General features: G+C 42.0%; 1 protein-coding gene across 3 annotated transcripts in view; it reads right to left on the reverse strand.

Moving 5' to 3' along the window:
* Positions 1-12,276, reverse strand: part of LOC126470404 (trafficking protein particle complex subunit 5-like) — a 54,246-nt gene that overhangs the window by 17,173 nt on the left and 24,797 nt on the right. For all 3 annotated transcript variants that reach the window (XM_050098252.1, XM_050098251.1, XM_050098253.1), the window contains exon 4: positions 5,840-6,022. In XM_050098252.1, the coding sequence (XP_049954209.1) occupies positions 5,840-6,022 (183 nt within the window). The remainder of the gene's footprint in view (positions 1-5,839; positions 6,023-12,276) is intronic.

A 12,276-nucleotide genomic window follows, 5' to 3' on the forward strand; every position in this document is an offset into this window, starting at 1 on the left:
TTTTTACAACTTACACTGACACAGAAGCCACAACGACATTATGGTCGCTAATACCTTCTCCTACATTAACTTCCTCAAAAAGATCAGGTCTGTTTGTTGCCAAGATATCTAATATGTTCCCATCTCGAGTTGGTTTTCTAACCAATTGCTCAAGGTTGTATGTTGAGAGCGCTCCTAGAATAACTTCAAACAAACCTTTGCTTCTGCCCCCTGTGATAAATGTGTAATTTTCCCAGTCAATGGATGCTAGATTAAAGTCTCCACCTATAATTAATGGATAATTTGGATATTTACTTCCTATGTACCCAAGACTTTCCCTGAAACATTCTGCAACATTTGTTGCGGATGCTGGTTGTCTATAAAAACATCCTAATACAGTGGTCAATCCTTGTCTGATTGACAGCTTTATCCTGACATTTCACAGTCCGACCCAGTATCGATCTCAACTGCATTTAAACAGCTTTTAACTGCATGGTGGGGTGTAAGAGGGATGGAGAAGGCAAGGGGCAGGTTGAGGTGTGAGCGGGATGTGCCCGGTCGATCTACCAGGAACTGATTTCGTGCAACCATGTGGGGTGTGGTAATCTTAATAATAATAATAATAATAATAATAATAATAATAAAGAAAAACCAGTGTTTCAGTAATGAGACTCAGTGCTTTGGTTTAGAGGGAGTCACCAGTGAAGAACAATTCATGTTCCCTTCTATGCTCCTAAGGGGCATACATGCCTTTAGTGGTGCGGCAATTAAGAAAGATAACAATAATGTTGCTGATTAAGAAAGATAACAATAAATAACAAGGCATGCTAGAAGAGCCGTGTGAGCTGGTTCAGAGAAATAATTTCTGCAAGCTAACAACTACAGTAAAATATGACAAGTTACTACCTCTTAATCAAGGGGGGAGCCCTCACTCTTAGTGGAGTCTCTGGACAGGATGGACCATGAATGGCTTACAACCTTTGTTCAGCATCATCTTCCGGTGCAGGAAAACTTAAAACCTGCTTCAGTGGCACACTTGGTAGCAAGGGGTGCCAAAACAGTCAGAGATGGAATGGTAGTAAAATTGCCTGGTACTCTTGTCACACACTACGCTTCACTGCACTACTTACACCACACTTTGTACACCGGCAGTCAGTAGATGCACCTGGAGGGAATGCAGCTCAGGAAAGCAGTGCGGAAAACACAGTGGCACTCCTCTTGTTAAACAAGCCGTGACAAAACACTGACACCGGACGCATGGTAAGAACCCTGCTGTTCGTGCATACCTCGGTGCGGTAGACGACAATGCGAGCCACACGGTGTTGTACAGACAAATCGCCAGGAGCAAGGCAGGGAGGTGTTGCCTCATTGAAGCAGAAGGAGAGACAGGCCGAGCGACGGTTCAGCATGTGTGGCATCCGGAAAGCATGACCGTCTAAACTCTACCTCTGAGGAAGTGATCAGTGACAGTGTTGGGGGTGGGGGGTGGGGGATATGGTGGTATGTTGGTTGGCATGTTCTTCACTGATCGCTGGTTTTCGGTCTGCAAAGCCCCTGTCCTGCTGCTACAAGTGGAGGTGATGGAAGGAGATGCCACAATGATAATCAGAAATGTGGTGGTAGGAATCAGGTGGGCATAGGGAGACGTAGTTTTCTGTGATGGGAATCAAGGATGATTGTGTCGAGGGAGCTGGCATTAACTATGACAAGCAGGGTGTTAAGTAACAATGTATAAGAACAGCAAACAGTAAATGGGGAAGTAGTTCATTTGTTTGGTATAGGAGGGCAGACTGCGAGCAATGAACCAAAGTTGTTGGTAAACAGGGACACAGATTGTATCACAGAGGGTACATCCCTCAGTTAATCACCACAACATGTAACAAGACTGTTGGAACCTCCAACTGCACAGAGCATGATAACATCCACCTCTGGTTTTACATAGAAAATTATTGTTCTTTCTGATATCGTAAAGTTTTCTCATTACAGAGAGTCAATTTGTTGGGGAGAAACGGAGGATGTTCAAATTGAGTAAGATATAGTTCAGTATTAGCTTTGGGCTGATTCTGATCCGTTGGATGGGTGAAAAAAGAAGTAGATTCCACAATAGGGACAGGCGAAGACAACTATAGCATGACAATATGGGCATGGCATTAAATATGAGGCAAGTGGAGATAACAACTCTGTGCAGATGACTTTTTTTTATTTTAGTTCACGTTGAAAACTTATGGGGCTGTGTTATGATCATGGTGGTGAATGGTATACCAATGTCAGCAATATTGCAAATCTAGTTTGGACAATTTTTATAAGTGCTGCAAGTGTTAGTTTAGTAGGTGGAAGGCAAAACTTCTTATCTAGTATATGTGTTGTAGGAATAAGAGTTCAGAGAAAGATTATATACAATAGAGAAAGAATAATTCATGGATGTCTGTGCATGGGTAGTTTAGTCTTAATAGGACTAGACTGGTGAAGGTTATGACTTGATCAGACATGAAACGATGAGTGTCTTTGTGAATGGAAGGAAATTATGATCCCGATCAGTAGAATATGATGTGAGACTGGGTTTTAGCAAAGAGCAAAGGAACTGTTTTGTATTACACAGACAAGCCATGTTGCCTAGCGGAAACACAACAACAGCGTGGAAAATGTTTTATTACATATTCAGCCTCAGGTCACTCAAATAGTACCATTAACAGTTACGACTGTTTAAAAAGACAAAACAATCGGACAGTAAAATACTAGGATACTAAATTACAAATCAAACTAACTTCTTTCCACAACTGAATGACCTGAGGCAGATACACACATTAAAACACTGTGTATTATTGCAAATGGAAAGAGCAAGGATAGCGGGTTGACTGGCAAGGTAGCACTGGATGAGGCTAAAGGTAGAAGGTTGGGTAGGGCACATAGGGATATTATTGTGACGTAAAATGTTGTAGCAGACCCAGAACAACAAAGATAACACACAAATGGAGGAATAGATTATTGAAATGAAAATGAAAAAGATAAGAATGTGGGCTAATATAAAGAACACAAAACAAATACTAACCATCATCGTACAGAGGCATATAGGCAATCATTTTTCCCTCGCTCTGTTTGGGAGTGGAACAGGGAGAGAAGATGCTAGTTGTGGTACGAGGTACCCTCCACCACGCACCATATGGTGGATTGCGGAGTATGTATGTAGATGTAAATGATTATAAAGGAAATAAAAATGAGAAAGAGGAAGCAAGGTTCTAACGGGTTATCATCAGCTAGCCATAACATTCTCATGACTGGTGAACACGCCAAGGCAACAACTTAGTTTTTTCAAAAGTATCCGACGTAGCCCCAACAGTGTAATTAAATGGTTGATTAATTTGGGGAAGGGGATCAAACAGTGAGGTCATCAGTCCCATCAGATTAGGAAAGGATGGCGAAGGAAGTCGGCTGTGCCCTTTCAAAGGAATCATTCCAGCATTTGCCTGAAGCTATTCAGGGAAATCACAGAAAACCTAAATCAGAATGGCCAGATGTTGGTTTAAACTGTCATCCTCCCGAATGCAAGTCCAGTGTGCTAACCACTACACCACCTCACTCGCAACAGTGTAATGTAGTATAGTATAGCACAGCACAGCACGTTTGCTTAAGAACGAGTAACTTCACTCGACACCAATGAGCTACATGTTTATCAGGAGCTACATGTTTATCACTGGTAAAGCTGGAGAATGTTACTGATGAATTAAGAATGTGTCAGATGGATACTACTTTACATGAATAGGGTTCTTATGTGATCATATATTTTCTTCAAAGGCAAGTCGTCAGATAGTACCACAGAAAGTTGACAAAACTAGACAGTGAATATGCCTTACAGAGTTGAACAACCACTAAGGTGAAAAACAATGGTCTGCATTCTACACGAGTACCAAGTGACTGACTTACACTGATCGGTAAGTGAAAAGAGTCAGAGATGGACAGTTTCAATTTCTGGCTGTCACTATCAAAGTAAATGAACCCCATGGCAACTATAAAAAAGACAATTTCAGTTCAAATGATTTGGGAAGTAATAACAGTTGTAGATGGGTAGAAGTTACATCCAGCACAGAATGGGAGATTTCAGGAGCCCAACACTATCAGGTAGCCCTGCAATAAATAGCTATCTGATGATAGAGTTGCTACACACTGCCCCCGTCATTTCACCGTGAATCATGGGTTGTTCAAATGTTCTGTTGCTGTGAACAACTACGACATCAGCTAAGCAAACTCTTTTACAACACTATGCAATCAAAAGTACTTCTCCATAACATGAAGATTTACCAGCTAAAGTACAAACAATAACACATAATAGGGATTAGTCAAGATATATCAATACATTCTGTGAAGAGTGTGTGTGTGTGTGTGTGTGTGTGTGAGAGAGAGAGAGAGAGAGAGAGAGAGAGAGAGAGAGAGAGAGAGAGAGAATGAAAATGGAGCACAAGCTCGGATTGTGTCAGAGATGGGGAGGGAAATCGGCCGTGCCCCTTCAAAGGAACCATCCCGGCATTTGCCTGGAGTGATTTAAGGAAATTGCAGAGAATCTAAATCTGGATGACTGGATGCAGGTTTCAACATTATCCTCCAGAATGCGAGTCCAGTGCGCTAACCACTGTGCCATCTAGCTCAATGATTTAACATAAGAGGCAGCTGGGTTAATGCAGTTCCAAGTACACTATGTATGTGACACCAATGTTCACTTCTGTAATAATAGATGTGTAATATCTCGAGGACATTGTTGCCAGGAATTTACCACATGTAAAGTGATCTGCAGAATAAAAGCTGTCCATTCACAGCATATATCATCTCATGCCAATGGAGTGACCTGAAGTGTAATATCACCACTTTCGACTCACTTTCAAATAGTAGAGGTATCAAGAGGTTAGTGCAGCTCTGTCCAAAATCCCAGATGCATTTACAGTCAGAGAAAGTCATTTCTTCCTGTTCACGCAGTCTTTCAATACATGTGACACATGCAACAACTGCCAGAAACCTAAGAGAATGTAGCTCTAGGGCACATGGACGAGATCCTCTGACCCTTTACTGAGTCATGCTGGTGCCACTGCCAAATCTTTTATTTCTTAGGATGATAGCTTTCTATCGCAGTAGGTGGACAAACTGTCACAAGATGAGGGTATCACAGAAGATCAGAGTTTAAAAGCTGATCAACAGTGAATTCATTAGAGATAGAGCACAAGCTAGGATTGGAGAAGAGGGAAGGAAATGAGCCATGTCCTTTTCAAAACAACAATCCCAGAATTCGCCTTAAGTGATGTAGAAAACCTACATCTGGATTAGTCTGACGAGACTTAACTGTCAACAAAGGTCTCACTCTAATACTATAACCGATGCGCTCAAAGGCCTTTAACCTTAAACAATATGTATAGTATTTCCTTGCAATACGCACTGTAGTTCGGCCAACACCTTCTAGGACTACTGAGCAGCTGAAGACTGTTCTTCTCGACTAGCAGCAAATTGTTCCCGAGAAGTTCATCAATAATGTCACAGTTAGTGACATGATGGTGCAAAGCAGAGTTGGTGATTTGTGATAATCACACACTGTATTACAGTGCTGTAACTATTTTGTCTTTGGGTGTCAGGGAGTAATTACTGCGCCTAGATCATATAGACAAGATTTTCAGAGCAACTATAGTGTAGCAAGTTATACATAATGTGATACCTTCACATAATGTATGATATTATGTCTGATCCAATAATTGTTTTAAATATGTCAACAGAGAACCTTAATATTTTGACCACCGGCGCTTTCTCCATGTTAAGGTGTTAAGTTTTTAAATGTCTGTAATATTAATGTGTCATATGAGAGAACAGCAGGTAAATTACTTACAAATCCACATCCAGTAAGAAAACCTTCAATGATGCCAGCAATAAAAACTGCACAATTCAAACTTCCTTTGTCTTTTGGAATGGATATAAACTTATTTACAAGTGGTTCTTTCTCAGTTATGAAGTACACTGTATCATCATCGGTAGCACGCTCCACTTTATCTGCTTCCCTTCCAAACAGAGACTAGAAAAAAAAGAAAAGAAAAGAGGGAGAGCATGAGATTCAGTACAACAGCAAAATACTGTAAATATTAACATAATCACAATTCTTTCAGTAGTCACTGAAACAGTTCTACAACAAACAGGTTTTCAGAATACTTTCTTACGCACCAGAGGACCTATCACTTTCCTAAAAATGTGTATAGGTATATAAGATTATCCGAAGATAAATATGTGGCATACATTATGCAATTAAAAGTTTTTTTTCCATGTGGTCAAGTATACTATGCAATGACGATTTGTGACAAGTCAAGTCTGACAGAATTTGAATGTAGATACAGGCCTTTGGTGGGAAGTTCACTTTTGACTGAACAACCTAAATTTTATGGCCAGGTGTGCTCATGTGACAACTAGGAGAGCATCACCTGCAAAAGGCAGTACCTGTTTATTAGCCTCAAACTACAGTGCTGCACAAGTACGGCTTCCGTCATGGACGATTAAAAAAATCTTAGTCTTGAACTACACACAAATATAAAATATACAAATGTTGTGTATGGGACCCCCCCCCCCCCCTTCCTCTACACACACACACACACACACACACACACACACACACACACACACACACACACACCTCTCATACATTTGACAATGTGTTTAATATAAAATATCTAAGTATTTGGTTTCCTGGCAAAAATGTCAATTTCTGACTAAAAAGACATATTTTGTTGAATGCTCATGCTGTGACAGAATGGCTTAATGTAGCTAGCCAGGAACCAGAACAGCAGACTGTACCAACTGAAATTTAATCAGTTCTTGCTGAAAACAGAAATCAAGAGGATAGTTTCCAGACACCAATTTGTGGCATTACCTCTGTAACAGTTATCTAACATAACACAGAGCCAGAACTACTATGAGATATTCCCTTCATAAAATCGTCAAATTGCAGTACAGTGTATAACAAGTCATAGCAAGTGATGTATGACACGACACCATGTAAACTGCAGCACAATGGACATGTAACCAACTGTAAGCTAGCAGTCATTGTCAAATATGTGCAAAAGCTGTCCCTGAGAAAGGTTAAGTAGCAGTAACATACGTACAAGGAAACAATCTGTTCTGTACAAACAAACAGATGGTTGCATGGTGAGCATGGGATATCACAGACAATGGTAACCATGAGTATAGTAATAGTGTCCTTTCATGAATGCTGAGAATCCTGGACAACTGATAATATTCATAATTTACCAGTACTAGTTGAGGTACAATAGAAATCAAGTACCCTATTAGAAAGCAAATTTCAAGCATCAATTTCTGGTCTAAAGGGCCAAAAATGAAGGAACTGTCCACCACTATCAAGACATTGTACAAATCTAAATAAATTTGGTCACTAATGTCCAAGCAAATAAAAACAGAGATGTTAGCACACAAGACACACTTTCTATGACTAACACAAAGTATTATTATTATTATTATTATTATTATTATTATTATTATTATTATTTTATTACATGTACAAAAAACGGGGAGTCTGCAAAAAATCTATATTATTTATGACAAAAATTGTAAATCAGGCACTATAATAAAACAGTTGTCAAGCCTGAAGTCTTATTCTAGTGGAACATTTACACTCCTCAGAAAATGTTATATGGAAGATATCCCAAAATAAGAATGCATAATTCTAAGAAAGATACTTGGCCCCATAAGAACAGACGATGGGTACAGACTGCAATCAGAAAAAACCAACTATAAAACTGATAAACTCACGGCAGACATCAGAAAAAAGAAGACTGAAATTTTATAGGCATCTCCACACACTCCCAACATGACTCTCCCAAAGAACTGTGACATACATAGAACAATTCGAAACCATAACCCAGATCCACATCACATAAGATTTAGAAAAGGCATTTCCACCAGAAACCTATAAAGACAAAAAATTAGCAAATGGAAACCCAGATCCACATCACATAAGATTTAGAAAAGGCATTTCCACCAGAAACCTATAAAGACAAAAAATTAGCAAATGGAAAGTACTGCAAGAGAATGAAGCCACCACCAGACCAGGGATTAAGTGGACTGAAGAAAGAAAAAGACTCCACAGAGAAAAACCATGAGCTGCTTCAAAACTCACAGGATTGAAACACAATAGCTTTGTGTGACCTGATAGGGCCCAATCACATCTAATAATAATAATAATAATAATAATAATAATAATAATAATAATAATAATAATAATATGCTGCATGGGTGGGCAGGGACAACACAGTAAGGTCATCAGTCCCTGATTCATGGGATAGTCCAACAGCCAGAGGTACTGTAATAAAATCTAGGAGTGGTAAAATCGAGGCATTGAAAGGAATATTGATGCCAGAGATGAGAAATAACTGTATGAGAGAAGAAAGTATATGGGTCCGGCTGGTCTGCAGACCAGAAAGCTGATCCCCTCCCCATAGCCCATATACTGCAAGGCTGGTTGGTTGTTGACATTAAAGGGACCAAACTGTGAGGTCATCAGTTCCTCCCTCCTCTATATGTATCGAACCACAAATAACCCTCAGAAGAAGGATACAAAAGGCAAATCCTGGGTAGTCTGATTGTCAGCATGACACAATAAGACAGAGATAAAATCAAGGAGAAGTACGAGGGGAGTGAGATGGCGTAAGGTGGGTGAGCCACTTTGCCCAGAATGCAGCATGGTATGCTGTGGGAGATGCACCCCCTGCATCCCACCAGCACCACCTTACCATACGATACCCCAATGAAAAGAGAAACATAAACAGGATGATAAAAGTATAGGAAAGATAAACCATTAAAAACAGCAAACATAAAAGAACTAGGAGAATGGAAAGGTGGGAATGGTAGGGGATAGGCAGACCACTGAGCAAGGGTCACCATGGGACCCCTGCACCAGAGCAGGCAAGGGGTGCTCCTCCAATTCCCCGTGCAGTCGATGAAGCCAAAGAGCCCCACCTAACAAAGACGAGTGCTCCCTGCCGTCGTTGGATAAGCAGCTGCAGCAGCAAGTCATATACTCCTAGCTCACTCATTTGCTACATAGTTTAAGTCTTAATTTCTTTGCGTGTTTTTGGTACTTGCATTGTCTAATTCATAAATTTCTGGCGTATTATAGTATTTGAGAGTTGTAGCATCGCGTTTTAGTACCTGAATAGTGTAAATTCGCGTAGTCGTTTGTCTTTTGTTTTTGTTTTGAACGGCCAGTGTCGGTTGGTCACAGTCAGTGTGCTCCCTGCCGTCGTTGGATAAGCAGCTGCAGCAGCAAGTCATATACTCCTAGCTCACTCATTTGTTACATAGTTTAATTCTTAATTTCTTTGCGTGTTTTTGGTACTTGCATTGTTTAATTAAAAAATTTCGGGCATATTATAGTATTTGAGAGTTGTAGCATCGCGTTTTAGTACCTGAATAGTGTAAAATCGCGTAGTCTCCTTCCGCCGCCAAGCAGTGTATCAGCAGTGCGCAAGTAGCAGCATTACTGCATTTACTAGGCAATCTTGTATTTTAATAACCGTTTAAATTTTGTGTCAATTTGTTTGCGCTCTCTGTAGATTAGTTCAGACGTTCTTTGCACAACAGTTTTTAGCATGGATAGGGACTGCAACTGCTGTGTTCGGATGCAGGCCGAGTTGGCATCCCTTCGCTCCCAGCTTCAGGCAGTGTTGGCTTCGGTCACACAGCTTGAGGCTGTTGCCAATGGGCATCACTGTGGGGTTCCGGATGGGGGTTTGTCGGGGATGGCCAGCTCGTCCCACGCATCCCCCGATCGGACTACGACTGTGGTTGCCCGGGATACTGCCCGCATTGAGGCTGATCCCTCACGTGTGGTAGAGTGGGAGGTCGTCTCAAGGTGTGGCAGGGGGAGAAAGACATTCCGGAGGGCTGAACGGAAGGCCTCTCCAGTTTGTCTGACGAACCGGTTTCAGGCTCTGTCTCAGGCTGATACTGATCTTCGGCCCGACATGGCTGCTTGTCCTGTTCCAGAGGGTGCCCCTCAGTCTGCGAGATCCGGGCGGTCGCAGAGGGTGGGCTTACTGGTAGTTGGGAGCTCCAACGTCAGGCGCGTAAGGGTGCCCCTTAGGGATATGGCAGCAATAGAGGGGAAGAAAACCAATGTGCACTCCGTGTGCATACCGGGGGGAGTCATTCCAGATGTGGAAAGGGTCCTTCCGGATGCCATGAAGGGTACAGGGTGCACCCATCTGCAGGTGGTCGCTCATGTCGGCACCAATGATGTGTGTCGCTATGGATCCGAGGAAATCCTCTCTGGCTTCTGGCGGCTATCTGATTTGGTGAAGACTGCCAGTCTCGCTAGCGGGATGAAAGCAGAGCTCACCATCTGCACCATCGTCGACAGGACTGACTGCGGACCTTTGGTACAGAGCCGAGTGGAGGGTCTGAATCAGAGGCTGAGACGGTTCTGCTACCGTGTGGGCTGCAGATTCCTCGACTTGCGCCATAGGGTGGTGGGGTTTCGCGTTCCGCTGGATAGGTCAGGAGTCCACTACACGCAACAAGCGGCTACACGGGTAGCAGGGGTTGTGTGGCATGGGCTGGGTGGTTTTTTAGGTTAGATGGCCTTGGGCAAGTACAGAAAGGGCAACAGCCTCAACGGGTGCAGGGCAAAGTCAGGACATGTGGGGACCAAGCAGCAATCGGTATTGTAATTGTAAACTGTCGAAGCTGCGTTGGTAAAGTACCGGAACTTCAAGCGCTGATAGAAAGCACCGAAGCCGAAGTCGTTATAGGTACAGAAAGCTGGTTGAAGCCAGAGATAAATTCTGCCGAAATTTTTACAAAGGTACAGACGGTGTTTAGAAAGGATAGATTGCATACAACCGGTGGTGGAGTGTTTGTCGCTGTTGGTAGTAGTTTATCCTGTAGTGAAATAGAAGTGGATAGTTCCTGTGAATTATTATGGGTGGAGGTTACACTCAACAACCGAGCTAGGTTTATAATTGGCTCCTTTTACCGACCTCCCGACTCGGCAGCATTAGTGGCAGAACAACTGAGAGAAAATTTGGAATACATTTCACATACATTTTCTCGGCATGTTATAGTCTTAAGTGGAGATTTCAATTTACCAGATATAGACTGGGACACTCAGATGTTTAGGACGGGTGGTAGGGACAGAGCATCAAGTGACATTATACTGAGTGCACTATCCGAAAATTACCTCAAGCAATTAAACAGAGAACCGACTCAAGGAGATAACATCTTGGACCTACTGATAACAAACAGACCCGAACTTTTCGACTCTGTATGTACAGAACAGGGAATCAGTGATCATAAGGCCGTTGCAGCATCCCTGAATATGGAAGTTAGTAGGAATATAAAAAAAGGAAGGAAGGTTTATCTGTTTAGCAAGAGTAATAGAAGGCAGATTTCAGACTACCTAACAGATCAAAACGAAAATTTCTGTTCCGACACTGACAATGTTGAGTGTTTATGGAAAAAGTTCAAGGCAATCGTAAAATGCGTTTTAGACAGGTATGTGCCGAGTAAAACTGTGAGGGACGGGAAAACCCACCATGGTGCAACAACAAAGTTAGGTAACTACTGCGAAAGCAAAGAGAGCTTCACTCCAAGTTTAAACGCAGCCAGAACCTCTCAGACAAACAGAAGCTAAACGATGTCAAAGTTAGCGTAAGGAGGGCTATGCGTGAAGCGTTCAGTGAATTCGAAAGTAATATTCTATGTACCATCTTGACAGAAAATCCTAGGAAGTTCTGGTCTTACGTTAAATCAGTAAGTGGCTCGAAACAGCATATCCAGACACTCCGGGATGATGATGGCATTGAAACAGAGGATGACAAGCGTAAAGCTGAAATACTAAACACCTTTTTCCAAAGCTGTTTCACAGAGGAAGACCGCACTGCAGTTCCTTCTCTAAATCCTCGCACAAACGAAAAAATGGCTGACATCGAAATAAGTGTCCAAGGAATAGAAAAGCAACTGGAATCACTCAGCAGAGGAAAGTCCACTGGACCTGACGGGATACCAATTCGGTTCTACACAGAGTACGCGAAAGAACTTGCCCCCCTTCTAACAGCCGTGTACCGCAAGTCTCTAGAGGAACGGAAGGTTCCAAATGATTGGAAAAGAGCACAGGTAGTCCCAGTCTTCAAGAATGGTCGTCGAGCAGATGTGCAAAACTATAGACCTATATCTCTGACGTCGATCTGTTGTAGAATTTTAGAACATGTTTTTTGCTCGAGTATCATGTCATTTTTGGAAACCCAGAATCTACTCTGTAGGAAT

Source organism: Schistocerca serialis, chromosome 3 (assembly GCF_023864345.2).
Source record: "Schistocerca serialis cubense isolate TAMUIC-IGC-003099 chromosome 3, iqSchSeri2.2, whole genome shotgun sequence".
NCBI lineage: Eukaryota > Metazoa > Arthropoda > Insecta > Orthoptera > Acrididae > Schistocerca > Schistocerca serialis.